General features: G+C 30.2%; 1 protein-coding gene across 1 annotated transcript; it reads right to left on the bottom strand.

Moving 5' to 3' along the window:
- Window positions 1-9,702: 9,702 nt before the first annotated feature.
- On the bottom strand, window positions 9,703-15,384 carry LOC123290700 (sperm flagellar protein 1-like; the record flags this gene model as incomplete). The annotated part of the gene is made up of 4 exons (XM_044870973.1): window positions 15,294-15,384; window positions 12,700-12,993; window positions 11,398-11,543; window positions 9,703-9,792 (listed from the first exon to the last, which is right to left on the bottom strand). Coding segments are annotated over exons 1-4 (621 nt in total), but the record flags the coding sequence as incomplete, so codon positions are not given.
- Window positions 15,385-16,727: the final 1,343 nt, after the last annotated feature.

The raw sequence follows: 16,727 nt of genomic DNA, 5'->3' as shown, positions 1-16,727 counted from the left end.
TCATCATAAGTCTCATGAACCCACGGCCCGATCCAGGAAAGGGGGGGGGGGCAAACAAAGATTGAAAAATTTTACGTTCTTTTTTCGTATCCAAGTTTTTATTTTGTATAATTGTTTCTGCGAAATCTAGGCACTCTTCGAAAAAAATTTCAAATAAATCCAATAAAAGTATTGCGTTTTTCTATAAAGATCAATTGAATGAATAAATCGCACAAAAAGCTAGATTTTTGCTATCAATAACTGTTTAAACTATTCGGTCTACAAAAAAATGTTTCAACCACAAAATGTTTCCGTATTTATAAAGAACAACTTTCTAATTTAAAGCGGTCGTCTGATGTTTGTCATTTATGAATCAGAGTGAGGTTTTAATTCAACCAATCGAATTCGATGCCGGAATAAAATGTGCCCCTTTGAAACTAATATTTTTCGTTTGAAGAATTTTCCTCGATTAAATTTATTTATCGAGTTTCAAACATATGTCCATTTAAAACACCCCGTATATGTTATGTAAAGGGTGGCAAATATTATTTTTGCCCGGAGCGGCAAAATAGCTAGATCGGGCCCTGCATGAACCAACGTCTTTAAAAATTAAATTTTTGTGTTTGATAAAATTCCTAATTATTAAATAATGTTTTATTCCTTTTAATATAACCCTGAAGAGTAATTGCAAATTACTTCATTCCACAGACATATTTTTTAATTGTTAAAAAAATAAACTACAATATTATAGTTAATTAAATTAATATGGTAGAAAGGAAGTTTTAGTACTCAAAAATTTTATATGAATAGATAATAAAATAGATCACCATTTATAAAACTGATAATAATAACTGAAACTCATAATTAAGAGAAATGGTCATTTACATATTGGTAAATATTTACTTCTTATATGTGCGAAATTAAGAAAAAATAGATCGAAAAAAATTTCTGTGAATCCACAAACTCAACTCAACCAACTCGTAATTACAACAAAATTCGGTTTCTATAAAATTTTCGATCTATTTTTCCGAGTATATTTTTTCCGATTGCCGATATGTACAATACCAAGTTGGTAAGACTAAAATATTTCTATCTCAAGAAACACAAACTTTGAACTTTGGTTTAGGTATATTTTACCATCGTGCGATTTTCGTTTACATCTTTCTAGCGTTTTCTTAAATGATTTCAAATCACTAAATTTTTAAAAAGAAGTTTAAGATGATAGTCTTAAACATACAAAAACACATGCAACTTTTCAACCGCGGTTTCCTCGGTTCCTGTGCAAAATACGAAATTTTTAATTTTACAGAATTTTCCAAATTTTAAATTAGTAAATAATACAACTTTTTTTTTCTATTTTGAATAGTTTTGCACATATTAGTAATCAAAGTTTTTCTAAGCAGAAAAGGCACAAAATTTTGTTTACTAATTTTAGTCCCAAGTTTGTAACGCTTAGAAATATTTATGCAACAAACAAAGTTTTCGATAACTCAAAAACGAAAAGAGTTATCAAACTGAAATTTATTACATGCTTGGGAAGTAAAAAGTGCAGTGTTTAAGATCATAAAAGAGCAACATCGGTCAATTAGATCTTGAGTGCGTAGGACCCAACTTCTAAATCATTAGAGATAACACAAAAGTATCGATGTAAAACATGTTTCTATAAAAATATGAACAACTTTTGTTTGTAACATTTCTTTGTAAACATCACTTTTTACCTGTGAAGGTACAATTTAGTATAAATCTTTGGTGGTTTAGTATAAATCCATTTTTCCAAAACTGTAAAAGATAGGGAGTTGAAAATTTGCAGGTAACTTCAACTAGTAATCTTGTAAAACATTCATGAAAAATGAAAAAAATTTTTAGAAAATACTTTCGAGAATTTTCGAAAACCAAATAAATGGTGGCAGAAAGGCCGCCATAATTGTCTTGATCTTTTAAATTTTTCTAATTTATTAAAAATAATGCAAGCACTGACATTCAACATTTTCTTTACAGGGTATTTCAACAAGTAACACGGTCAATTGTTTTTTTCACTTGTTTTTTATTAGACTCATCAAAGTCTATATACTGGATACTGGAACAATTTTTTAGACAAATATAATTCGTATTTATACTGAACTGAACTCTCGGACCACTTGAGCCACAAGACGTTATTTTTCCTTGTCGATTTTCGGATAGGTACTGTTGAATCATTTAGATAGATTTGATTAGATTAGAGTTAGAAGTACTTAAGTCTTATAAGATATTTTGAATTGCGATCAGTTTGATCTTCTGTACCTTCTTTGCTTAAAAGATGCTCCCAAAAAAAAAACCATAGGTACAGCTTTAATATACTTTCGGATATTTCTGGCTGAAACGTCATCATTTAGATAGCAACGCCATTAATATTTCTACCTCATTATAATTATGATAATTCCATAAATTTAAATAAAACTTTCGGAAAAGTTTGGTTAAAAATAAATGGTTTAGTAAATTAAAATTTTAAAACTATCAATTTAAGTTAATTTTTATTAAAAATTTTTAATTTAATATTTAATTATTAATTTGGAATTGTGTAGGTGTGAACATACTTTTAGAAAAAGACGTAAGTAAGTAAGCTATGAAGATTAAACTAAATAATTATTATAAAAACTTACTTTTTTTGAACAGGTATACAAAATCATTAAACCGTAAGAAAAATATTAAATAATCCTACAAAATTTTGTTTCAAGTTATTATTATTGTTAATGTTTATTAAAAAATATAGGTACCTAATTTTATTGTATGTTTCTTTGTCACTCTCTTTGTTTTATTGTATGTCCCTCCCTCATAATATAAAATTTATCATAAAATTAAGTAATTTAATAAAGTATTCATAAGTCACAATTCGTTTCGCAAAAAAAAATAAAATATTTTTTTCGACAAAACTTGCTAATTTAATAGAATGCCCTCAAGAAATATTCTATTTAGATTATTTAATCTATTTAGACTTTCTTGATTCTTCAAAAGAAATATTTTGATTTAATGATATGATATTTATGTCCTGCAAAAACGTAATATGCAAAAAAAATTCAGTTTGGGGACGTGTATCTCTCTAAAAATTGAAAATAGTCAATGCAAACCATTATCATTTTTATCATCTGTTCAATAATATATGATTATATACCATCAGAGTCGGAATATCGAATTTAAAAATCCAAAATCCGACTGCGTTAACTGAAAAGTGAAAAGAAAAAAACAAATCCAGCTGTTTACATAGCGTTTTTAACAGCCGGACCCATTTAGATCGGCTCAAATATCCCCAATAAAGGGTGCCGGCTATTAGAACCGCTATGTAAACTGCTGGACTTGTTTTTTTCTTCCTGTTTATATTTAACGCAGTTGTTTTTTGATTTTACAAATTAATTTTTTTAACACTTTTTGGGTCGAATTTTTAAATACCGATTCAACGATACCCCACTTACCATAGTCCATCGACTTTCGTTTTCAGCCTATGTAAGTGTGTATATTTGGTCCTTTGACGCACTCTAGAGGTCAAACGCGTGAGCCGTTTTCAATGATCATTAAGTCAATCGATTTGTCTATTTAAACTATTCAATGATATCTCACGGGCATAGTTCGTCGATTTGTATATTTTTCTTTTTCACAATATAGCGCCTGGTGGTCGCCATATTGAATTTATATTGTGCCATATCTTCAGTAGCACTCTCAAGTTCTAATTCAAAAGTTTATTGTAAAACATTTTAAAATAAACTTTTGTAAATAAAATATGTAAGATTGGCCATGATTCTGAAGGCTCTTAAAAAATTTGAGATTATCATATACCTAACATTGACGCTTGCCAAATTTCCGTTAAATTTCAAAATAAAGATATTTTTTAATTAAAGCTCAATCGAGAAAGGAATTTAGATTGCATTTACATACTACTATAGTCCGACTAATTATATAAATGTGAAAGTTTGTATGTTTAGATGTTTGGTTGTTTATAACTCAAATACGCAAAAACGGCAGAATGGATTTGCATGAAATTTATTTGTATACATATACTTGAAATTTGGTATAGATGTGTTTTATAGAACATTATTCCGGGAAAATAGGTAAAATACCTTATATTACTTTCATTCCATAAAAACAGTTAGAGTTCCGCACCAAAACTTTGAAAACTTTGAAGTTGTGAACAAAATGGGAAATAGCTGAGGGTAAGTGAATTTAAGGCCATAACGCGATAGTCCTTGGTTTTATTGTTGAAATTCTCCAGCGAAGCGGGTGCGTAACTACTAATCTGTATTAAATATTACGTATTTATAAACAATTTAGAACAAATCAAAGGTAGGGCTTTTGGAAACTCCAATGATATTTTGTTTATAATACCTGTAATGTATAATGTTGTATTAAATTAAACATATTTTTAATTCTTGAAATATTCAATTCACTTTCATAACGGGACTTCTGAATGTAACACGTTAAAGATACAATATAAGTAAAACAGAATAATATTCATAGATATCTAGTTATTTTGTTTCGTTTAATTATAATAACTGAATCCAAAAAAATGTTGGCTGACAGGCTCGTGCGCATATCATCCAGGGGGGGGGGGGGGGTCAAACTTTTGCCCATCATGTTAGGTCATCAAGTAAAAAAAAAAAAAAAAAAACAAAAAACTCTTTTTACCTCTAACTCTAATTAGAGAATATTTTATTATGTCAAATATGGGGGAGGGATTTGACAACCAAAACCCCTCCCTTGCGCTTGCTGAATCTTCTAAAACCACAATCCTCTTATAACGTCTGTAACGGAGATAAGATCCAGCGATACACAAGTAAAGTAAGTAATACATATTCAATCATTTTAAATTTTAGTAATTTTTGAGGACTCATCATTCAATAAAATATTTACAAACAAATTCATCAAATGATCATTTTTAGCTTTCTTTCATTTTAAAGAGACAGAAAAGAAATTCTAACGAAATATTGATATTTGAATTCAGCCTTAACAGTAGTACTTAAATAAATGAAAATCAAATCATATATTCCAAAAAAAAAAAGATATAGTTTTCAATAAAAACCAAAGAATGCGTGTGAAGGAAGTAATTTATCATTTCCTTTGCAAAATTTAATTGTTCTAAATTTTTCTATATACTTGACAATTTAAAAATAAACCTGTACCGTTACACTTATGAAATTTTACACGCATAAAATCTACTTATATGTTGTTGGTGGAAAGTAAACTGGACACTTTTTATCTAGATATTAGTGTAATGTACCGAATGTTGTATTTTGTACATTCGCAAATGTGAACGTTTATCTCCGATATTCGCGAATTAGTCGCAGAAACGATTGAATTCGAAAAATTTGAACAATAAATCAAATTTGAATGCGGTTTCTGCATTCGATTCGTTTTGAGCGTCAGAAAATTTTGTGGCCAAAATTGATTAGAAATTAAAAATATGCAATTTGCATAAATAATTTGCATTTTAAATTAACCGTTAATAATGATGAAAATGATTCCAAACTTGTTACTCAGGAGTTTTTGAGTGCCAAGGATACCTCGGGTACCCTGAGTAACCCGGGTACCAAGTAATGAGTTTGGACTGATTATTTAACGAATTCCTCGTAAACTCGGGATACCGTTTACCGTGGGCACCAGATACCTTTTCAGAATTAATCAGAGACTTTTTCAGAATTAATCAGAGATTTTATGAAAATATAGTTAGCAAAATAAAATAAGAGTAAGACTTTTTCTGAGTTTTTCAGAATTAATCAGTAAAATTTAAAACATTTCACGTTTTCGAAAAATTAATAGTTGTAAGTGTTACTTTAATCATATTGAATACTTCTCTTAAGGAAAATAAAATTTGCCAAGAAATTATTTATAGTTTTTCTGACTTATTTCTTAACTCTGAAAATTAATAGATCTCGTTAATAGATATCGGATCAAAAACTGGAAAGGTATTTTCTTCTTGGAATTTTGTCGTTTACATCACTTCTAATACGGTAGTTTCGGGATATCCCATATACAAATTAAGGTAGTTTGTATACAGGGATGTTCACATGAGGTTCACACTTTTATGACTATTTTTTGGAGTGTTAAAAAATTTTTAATATATTTTTTTAAATTACTGTATGATTTAAATTACCGACCACCTTCAGTAAATTTCTTAAATTTCAATCTTATTGACAGTGCATGTAATAAAAAATCAAACAATAAAAAGTTCACCCACCTAAATATTTTCACTTGCATGTACCGCTAGAGGAAAATTTGTTTTTGCGCAATTTTCATATACGTTGTTATTCTCAAAAACATGACTGGCTATTTTTCCTTTAATCACCTTTTTTTGATTAATCATGGTAGTAGGTGGATTTGAATTAATATTATTATCGTAAAGTAAAATTTTCAATAGTGTACGGTAATCAATAAAAAGACAATGATTCAGTATAACAACGTGATTGCGTTTTGTTTTATGAACAGCCAAGAGTCAAACTTGCCCGATTTTAATCAGTCGCTGTACTTCTTGCGTTAATATTCAATGTAGTCCACCGAACGAGATTCCACAAGAAAAATTTAATTTTTTTCTGTACCTTTTGGATGACTCTCAAGACTGACATATCATTCTTGTGCATGCAACAAACTACTATTCCTGGAATTAGAACTAACCTTCCAAACATCCAAATAGCAAAACTCTAATAAGATGTTTACATCCAACTTATGGCTCTAGTCCACCAACCTAGTTAAAATATCTATATCCTGTTTTATTTACAACCTTATTCTTCAACTTTCTACCAAACAGAATATTTTTAAACTGTGTGTTAATGGAATACTGTACAAAAATAATAAAACCGTAACATAATCTGATACAGACATAAATATCGGATTCATTTATTTGGTTACCACGAAATATGCATGATGCCCTAATCTGTAAAATATTAACATTGATTCTTTATTATCCACGTTTTTTTAAAAACCCACATACAACAAACAACCATACTACTACCATAATATGTATGTGTCTTCTTTAATGTAAAAGAAGGCCTTGACCAAGAATTATCATTTTACAGTCATCAGAAATGATGATATTTAATTAGTAGAAATTGGAGTTTTATGTCAAGTAAAACTCATATCTATTTTTTGAGTTTATTATACTCGAATCAAATTTGAATGTGACAAGCTTTTACTCAACTTCACTTGTATTTGAAAAATAGGATCCTGCCCAAATTGTAAATAGAAAAATTTAGTGTCGTAGGACAATCGCTGGCACCCGTATAGAAAATGCCAAGTTACACGATGGAATCGAAATTAGACCAAAATTAATTTGCCAGCTCTTTTCCCCAAGCAAGGGCTGATATGTAATATGTATATACATATAAATATTAAAAACTGATTAGAACTCGAAGTCAGTTCACATTACGCCATACCGTACGTAACAAATATCAAATGCAGTATCTTGGCTTGAGCAAAGACCGGAAGCCAGGCTAGAACGAATATCTGAAATCCAAGCTTGAAAGGATGGTATCATTCGATATTAAAACAAAAGGGTCAGTCTTGGTTTCCAAGCTTGGCCCAATATTCAATAACTATTGCCTAAACTAGAACCAATATTGACCCAGTTCTTATTACCTCACGACCACGTTCTTTTGCATTATAGACCACAAGTCCATACTGAAATTTTTCGGGTGACATGACCCACCAGGAATCATGTTGAAAAAGATTCTGCTATATGTAAAAGTAAATTTAAGTACCATGGCATGACTTTTACGCGGTACAGATGAGAATATGATTGTCACACCCCTTTCTGTTTAACCCCTGCACCACCAAATATGTACGGCGTTGCTAGATACGAACTTTGCATAAGTATTAGAAGCGAATTACATAATTGCCGTACTGAAATAAATGTGGAAACTTCGAAACCGGAAGTTAAATATCTGCATTAATTAATGCAATTCGCTTCGAATACTTATGCAGAGTATCCTGCAATGCCATATATATTTAGTGGTGCAAGGATGGGTAAAAAATAAATATAATAATAACATCCATTTTAAATAATATAAATAAATTTAATATAAGCGTTGTAAAATTTTATTACGTCTAAAATTTGTCAGCCAGCTTATAATTCAAAAAGTATAAACTAAATTTGCGATCGACATACGCATATAAGAGATATTATTTTTGCGTATACTTTTTACACTCGCTGTAAGTAGAAAAGTCTTATAATACACATAAAAGCACTATCTTGCTCTACTTACACGAGTGTCAAAGGTATATTCAAAAATAACATTTTTACTGAATGTTAAACTATTAATTTCTCACAGGTACAGAGTCCCCCAATTCAGAATTAGGAGAGTCAACATTAATTCAACTTTGAAACCATTTTTATTTTCTGCCACCTATATATAATTTTGGTAGTTAAAGAATTGCAATTTATCGCTATGAAGAAAATTACACACTGTGTTTTGAACCTGAATCTTTTAAATAACAGGTCTGAACGCTTTTTTCTATCTCGGTGGCCATAGCTATGAGAACTTAAATAATTTTTTTAATATCTCCACTTCCGTGAGAATTTCTGACATAGAACCATAGCCCCACCCCATTTTCCTTTTTCAGGGAAAAAAAACGGTTACCTGTTTATTAAACTTAAATATGCAAAATTACGAAAAAAGCGAGCTTTAAAGCCGTTACCATGTTAAAGGCGAAAGCCAAAAGTGTGGAAAGCATACCTACATGTTTTTAGGTCTGTAAATAATATATTAAAAGCTTAATGAAATCTGAGGCCTGATATCTCGACTTTAACCTTCATTCTCTTTGTGTGATGGAGCTACTATTATTGCATAAAAATTCAATCTCTAATAATAATTTATTACGTGATCATATTTATAGAAAGGTTATTGACTTCACAATCATCTACGCTATACACGATGTAATTTAACATTGACTTACAATAAATCTACTTTTATTATGGATATATACAAGAAAAAATAATTATCTTTATTTTGTAACCTTAAATCGATAAAAAATAAATAACAATAACAACGTTCATTATTTTCGAGGAATTTCAATTTCGATTTATATATTTTCTGTTCTCCATTGTTTTCTCATGTCGGTATCACAATCAGTGGGAGCTGAGAAGTATTTCAGTACCCATAGACTAGAAAGAGGACAAATTGACTAGAAAGTTTCTGCGTGTATAACAGAACTGCTTCCTAAAGCTATTAAAGGAGCCCACTATTTTCTTATCGAATAGGTTTCGGTCAAATTGACCGATGCGCCAGTAAAAGCAAGTTTAGAAAGATGATTATCAATATTTATAATAGGCACGTACAGGCTCAGCAAGATATTTCCATGAATATTTATGGCTTGATAATTATTATTTAAGACTAGCTGACTTGGTAAACTTTCCCGCTTAGCCCGCCCATTAAAGCCAACATTACTTCCATCTCTTGGTCAATTAAACGGCTTTCGACACCAAAGCTCGCTGCACCTGCAGTTCTCGCAAAATTACCAGTTTTTACAAGCACCCATTTTGTCCCGCGGTCTATTAAAAGTTAGTTCGATTTTTAGTCGGTTTTAATGATTATTATTTAATTCATGAACCCATAACTTTTATTTAAAAAGACAAGTTTACATACATACAAAAATTAATAACTAAAGGTTTTATGTTTTTTAAGCCTATTGTTATTTATGTTTAATTTTTCAATCACATTCCTCGATTAAATTTTGTTTAGATTTTGATGAAATATTTTTAATTATTTGTCCGAAGCTATGATACTTTTGCAGCTGCCTTGTTAAATCTTCGATACGTTGATCTTTTAAACGAATTAAACAATCTAAATGCTCTACCTATAAATAAATTTAAGAAGCGATCAACCAAAAAACATTAATAGACGGATCATGCCGAAAAATAAGAAAAATATCGAAAATTTTGATCTTATTTCAGTTTTTAATGATTATGACCCTGGTTTTTCCTCAAAAATTGTGGTATATATTTTTAAAGAAAATTAAAATTTAAATAATTTGAGATTAAATAGGACCAATAGTTTCGGAGATACAGCTTTAAACAGTTACAGATAGAACAAAAGTTTAAATATAAAAAATGTTCCTTATAAAAAAAAAAAAACAACTTTTGTTTTAAACATTTTTTCGTAAACATCACTGTTTACCCGCGAAGGCGTTAAAAATTTTCGAAAGTATTTTCTAGAAGTTTTATTTCGTTTTTCTAAAATATTTCACAAGACTACTATTTGCAGCTACCTGCAAATTTCCAACTCGCTGTCTTTTATAGTTTTGGGGAAAATGGGAACCAAAAGTTTCGCCTATTCAGGTAAACAGAGATATTTACGAAAAAATGTTTCAAACAAAAGTTTTTTATTTTTTTATAAGGAATATTTTTTATAACGATTTACAAAATTGATTTTTGCTTAAAATTTTGAAACATGAAATAATAGACAAACTTTGAAAAGCTATATCTCCGATACTATTAGTCCTATAATCAATAATAATATATAACCGATTTTATGTCAAATTGTTGAAAATTTAACCTTTTTATACCATGTATATATGAAATATACATAGTATATTAAGTTTAGTCCCAAGTTTGTAACGCTTAAAAATAATGATGCTAGGAAAAAAATTTTGTCATAGGTGTTCATAAAATCACCTAATTAGTCCATTTCCGGTTGTCCGTCCGTCCGTCTGTGGACACGATAACTCAAAAACGAAAAAAGATATCGAGCTGAAATTTTGACAGCGTACTCAGGACGTAAAAAGTGAGGTTAAATGAGCATCATAGGTCAATTGGGGCTTGGGGCCATAGTACCCATCTTGTAAACCGTTAGAGATAGAACTAAAGTTTAAATGTAAAAAATGTTCCTTATCAAAAAATCAAACAACTTTTGTTTGAAACATTTTTTCGTAAACATCACTGTTTACCCGTGAGGGCGCCAATTAGGCGGAAATTTTATAATATGTACTATACTTGATTATCAGTTATGTATGTGTCACATGTTTGTATGTGTAATGTGATAAAGAAATCAACACTGATTATGCATGGTATTTCAACAATTAACTCAGTCAATTGTTTGTTTTCACTTGTTTAAAAATAAATACCGAAATTTTTGAGTAAAATCAGTACTTCTGGGTCAAAATAGGAAAAAAACAGAAGGTAAAAATTTTCGAGGTTTTTCTTATTTTTCGGCATGATCGGGTCGTTTGAGAAGGTCGAAAATTGGAATTTAACTTCGAACAGAAGAGTTTGGAATACCAATTTAAAGTATGTCAAAATTTCTCCTTGATCATGTATCTCCGTTTTTTTTTTTTTTTTTTAAACTACAATTTATTTTCTTATTTTTTAGTCTCGCTAAGTTAAAAATTGTATAGTCTTTGAGTAACAAAGTAGAATTTTAAAAGTAATAGATTTTTCTTATTAATAGAGTGAACATAGGAAACCTTCTGATTCAATATTTTAACAGCCTCATTTTTCTCTTCCAATTCTTCAAACTTTCTAGCAATAATATCAACAGACATTTTTTGTTCTACAACCATTTCATCATTATTATCATTTTTAACACGAATTGGGATACGAATTGATGCTCCTATAAAATTTGATTTCATAAAAAATCACATAAAAAAAATACATAGTATTATATGAATGTATTGAAGTAAAAGTTGCAAAATATTTTTTCTCATCTCCGCAGAAAGTGTCAACTTTCTGTCCGCCTTGCAAAACAAAGTTGGCACTTTCCGCCTCCGTTGAGGAGAAAATTAGTATACACATTACGGGAGTATGTAAATAATATCTCAGATATCATGTATGTCACCCCGGCTTCGCCTCGGATGACAATGAATATGAGATCTGAGACATTATTTACTTTTGTTCCCAGTGTATAATATGCTATTAATGATGGCCTCATCTTTAATTGCTGTCAAAGTTATGCAAACGTTATATCTATAGTTAAAACATTATACCTAAACACAAACAATACTCTTAAAACAAGTATTTAAATGATTCGCGTAAATGTCTATTAGTAATATAATAACTCTGCAATTGAGATACTATTCGAGAATCATGTTCCATTTGTTTCTATATATGTGGACATTGCTCAACTACGTATAATACACCTTAAATTAAGTCTATTTAGCTAAACTAACCTTAGTAAAAAGTTGCTTCGTTTGAGAGATGAGCGGTGTTGAAGCTCATGAAGGGCCGGGGCCAAGCGCATATATTAATTTGACGCGCTCGAGTTATTGCACAAATCCCCTCTTGGGCTCCCCTATTAATACGTACGGTACAAAACACGTAATTCAGGGTGTTGTACAATTGTATATACGACCCTCACGAATAATTCAGTATTCCACGATAACTCTGAAGTGACTTTTATTCTCATATTTTATGATATTCCTAATGAGACCATGCCTTTTATATAATATATAAATTTTTAATTCAATAATTTTTGTTCAAATATAATCAATTTATGTTTAAGAAACCATTTCCTTACAATTTAAAGAATAATTTGTGAAAATATCGATATTTAAGATTTTAAATGCTATCTGGTTAATTATGCAGACTAATTCATAATTCGTTCATCTAAGGATTATAAAAAATTAATTACCTGTCAATCACGCTTATAAGTATAACATAACTCCGCTGCTTTCGCCAACAGGCGCAAATCAAGAGTTTTATTTCGTAACTAACCGTTTCCTCTACTTTGTTATTTCTACCTTATAATATTCTCTATGAAATATGTTTACCTGTTACTTCGGATATATCTGAATGCTCCGAATCATCATCTTTATCACGTTTACACATATTTTCTTGTTCAATTTTCGTTTTAAGGCGTGCTAGCACTTTTTCAATAGCACCAGGATGTGCTGTTGCAATTTGTTCCATCATTGCTTTTGTAATACCCAATTTTAATTTTTTTAATACTTTACGATTTAATGTTTCCCAATTATCAATTTTTCGTTGTAACGAATTTTGTGGAGAGTAATTATGTAATTCAACCAAATTTGGATAATGATACTTTAATAATTCAGCTAATAAAACTAATAGTCCATTGAAATGTTACATTGACTGAACATTTTTGGGAGGACGCGATTTTATTTGTGGGACATGTAGGGGAGGTCAATACAACCTTAACCCCATGTTTCTGGGGTTGGCGCCCTTGTCCCCCGCCCGCCACCTTGAAAAAAGGGGTGGAAACATATTTTGCTGTATCTCGTAAAATATTGATTTCTCAAAAAATTTGCAAAGACATAATTTGTAGCAAATTGTCGTGGCTACAAATTTTGTGTATGTGACTTTTTGCGATAAACTTAAAATTAAAAAAGTTATGAGCAAAAAAGTAACAAAATCAAAAATTTCTTTTTTTGCTTAATAACTTTTTTTCTTGTCATTTTATCATAAATTTAGGTGAGAGCAATATTATAGAGAATACGTTTATGAACATTTTTCCGCAAATTTTATTAATTTTTGTTAATTTTTAACGTAGTTACAGCGCTCCAAAGTTGACCGAGTTTATCAATGCGCATGATAACTCGACCAAAACAACATGTTTACCATACTCTCGTTTTTTAATAACATATTTAATAAGCTGTTTCTTCTTCCTCATGCTATTATTTTAGTTGTGCTACATATAGTTGTGATACAAACGATTCTCCAAAACAGTAACAAAAGTTTCATTCAGTTTATCATCGCTTCCGCCAACACAGGATGTAGCCCGTTTCCACAGTCTCCGAGTGTATCACCAGGTCCAATCATGGAAGAAAATGAATTTGAAGAAGAATTACCAACGATGACTCCAACTTTAACTCCTGTCATTCCTCAAACCTTCACATTCGATGTTGAATTACAATCTGAGCCACAGCCTGGAGAATCTAAGCCACAACTTGGAGAATCTGAACGACAACCTGGACCATCGAAGAATAGTAGAATGGGATAGCTAGCTATTCTATTTTAATTACTGATTGATAATATGATTAAGTCGGAGATATTGGAGCGCTGTAACTACGTTAAAAATTAACAAAAATTAATAAAATTTGCGGGAAAATGTTCATAAACGTATTCTCTGTAATATTGCCCTCACCTAAATTTATGATAAAATGGCAAGAAAAAAAGTTATTAAGCAAAAAAAGAAATTTTTGATTTTGTTACTTTTTTGCTCATAACTTTTTAAATTTTAAGTTTATCGCAAAAAGTCACATACAAATTATGTCTTTGCAAATTTTTTGAGAAATCAATATTTTACGAGATACAGCAAAATATGTTTCCACCCCTTTTTTCAAGATGGCGGGCGGGGGACAAGGGCGCCAACCCCAGGAACTTGGGGTTAAGGTTGTATTGACCTCCCCTACATGTCCCACAAATAAAATCGCGTCCTCCCAAAAAATGTTCAGTTCGGCCCTAAAATTGTAACATTTCAATGGACTATAAATATATTTGATCAAATGTTGGTTTTACAAATTTTGTACCTAAGAGAACACCGTATGAATTTAGTGTCAATTAAGCAATATGATACGACCATAGGAATATTCATTTGTGTTGTTAAAGGATTTGCATAAACATTATTGAAAAGCACTCTAAATGGGCTGGAATATTACAGGAACTTTTATAGTACATACTAAGTATTGAGAAGCGCTTTAATCCAACTGATCGTGTAGCTTTATTATATGAACCAAAGAAGCCGCACCAAAAAAGGGTAAATTTATACTAGCGTACATAAAGTCTTCACTCCCTGAAGACAATCCTGATAAAAATTTAAATAATCTGTTTCAAAGGTGTGTCCTGGAAATTCTTAAGAAAACAACGTTGTTTGACAACGATAAACATATTTGGTAAAGTTTTTAACTAAGTTAAGTTTTGACGTTCTGCCCGAAAGATAAAGGAGCTCAATTTAAAATTGTATATTCTATATACGCTAATTTTACCTAAATATCTACACCAAATATGAATAAAAAGATAAAAGTTATAGACTTATTTAAGTCATGTTAACAAGATTTGTTGCTTTTACTGAAACTTTAAGGGTTCACATGGTAGACGCTCATCTCTTCATCCGATCTTGCCGCAAATTTCACTTTCAGTACAAAATAAGTATGCGTAAATGTAAAAAATTGTAATCCAGCCTTCAAACGCTTTCCATGGCATGTCCTTAAAATATATACCAAATAAATCCTGAGTACAGATGATCACTAATTTTGCCACAAATTTACCCCATTTTGATTTGGTCTAATATGTTCAATATTTTTTTATTCAAAAATCGTGGCATTAACAATTCTTATAAAATCCATACGATAACCTCGTCAGCTATTTGTAATGTTTTCAAATTTAACTCGTATGAGAAATTTACCTCCATCAGCAAAATCACGATTTAAATTACGTTTTGGTCGTGAAAATGAATGTGTATCGATCCATGCATGCAATTCACATAAGTCAACCATTTTATGGTATATTTTAAATATATTAGAGTTAAAAAATAAAAATAATACAGATTTAAAAAATATGAAGTTAAAAAATTGTATAAACAAAACTGATAGTAAATATTAAATGTGAATTTCATTTGACAATTCACGAATTTGGTTTCTAAGGAAATTGTTTATCTTGATAGCAGACAGTAATCATTAAAGAGCATGTTAGGAGCAGATCACAGATTATAATTTATTACGTAAATTAAAAACTATAATCTGTGGAGCAGGTTTTTTTTATTTCATCGAGCGTAATGTGCTCAACGTCGAGCGCTGCCCACTGCATACAAAGTTAACGATGTGTCTACCTTTCTACGATAGCGATAAAAGTACGGAATACTAAATTAATCACGGCATAACACACGTTTTATTGCCATGAAAGATGAGCGAGTAATTCAAGTGATAGACAGTCATCGGTTTATATGAAATTTGAAAAAACTTGAATTTGGAGGACAGTAACTAGTGAGGAAAAAACAAACTTCATAAAACATTTCGTCTCACATCTTAAAATATAAATAATAATTTTCATTTCGGGTATAAAAACGCCCTCTGATTGAACAGTTATAAATTCGCGCCAACTTTCGCCAATTGCAAATAAACAAAAACAGATTTGGTCTATTAGAAATCTATTCGGGAAGAAAAAATCAGACAGGTCGTCATCGAAAAAAAGATATGTAAGAATATGTTATATAAAGACGTTTTTGCCTATTAATTGCCCCTTATTGCCTTCTTTCCCAGAAACACAGCTTTTTTTTTCTGCGGATTCTCAAAAATTTAATTAGGACTCGCATAATTTATTAACATTAGATTGCATTAATGATTTTTTTTTTAATTCAAAATCGATGAATTTCAGCTATACAGACTGAATTATTATTATTATTTACAAAAAAATATAATGTATTATAAAAATTAAATAATTTTGTGTTTTAGAGTTTTACGAAATCTATAGAAACGTCATCGGAGTCCTATCCTAGTATCCATCAATGGGAGGAACTTAAGTCCATAAAGCAATAATTCTCGAAAGAACCTCTCAGATGAAATTCTCAATTTCTTTGTATGTTGCTTGCTGTAGGTCCTTCAAAACGAAATGAGACTCTTCGAGAGAGTATAGATTTGCGTTCATATTTTTACTGATATATGTACATCTACACTATCACTTTTATTCGGTCTCATTTCGTTTCGAACGACGTTAAATACTCCAACATCAAATTCTATTTCCAATGTATAGAAGCGTTGTTTCAGTGAATTCTTCAAAATTATTGAATACAGTTTATTGTATATAATAAAAATTAAAATACTTACCTCTCTGACAAATTATT

The sequence above is a fragment of the Chrysoperla carnea genome, chromosome 1 (assembly GCF_905475395.1).
Source record: "Chrysoperla carnea chromosome 1, inChrCarn1.1, whole genome shotgun sequence".
In the NCBI taxonomy this organism is placed as follows: Eukaryota; Metazoa; Arthropoda; class Insecta; order Neuroptera; family Chrysopidae; genus Chrysoperla; species Chrysoperla carnea.
Note: the sequence above shows the minus strand (reverse complement) of the source record. Positions and strands in the feature narration are given on the sequence as shown.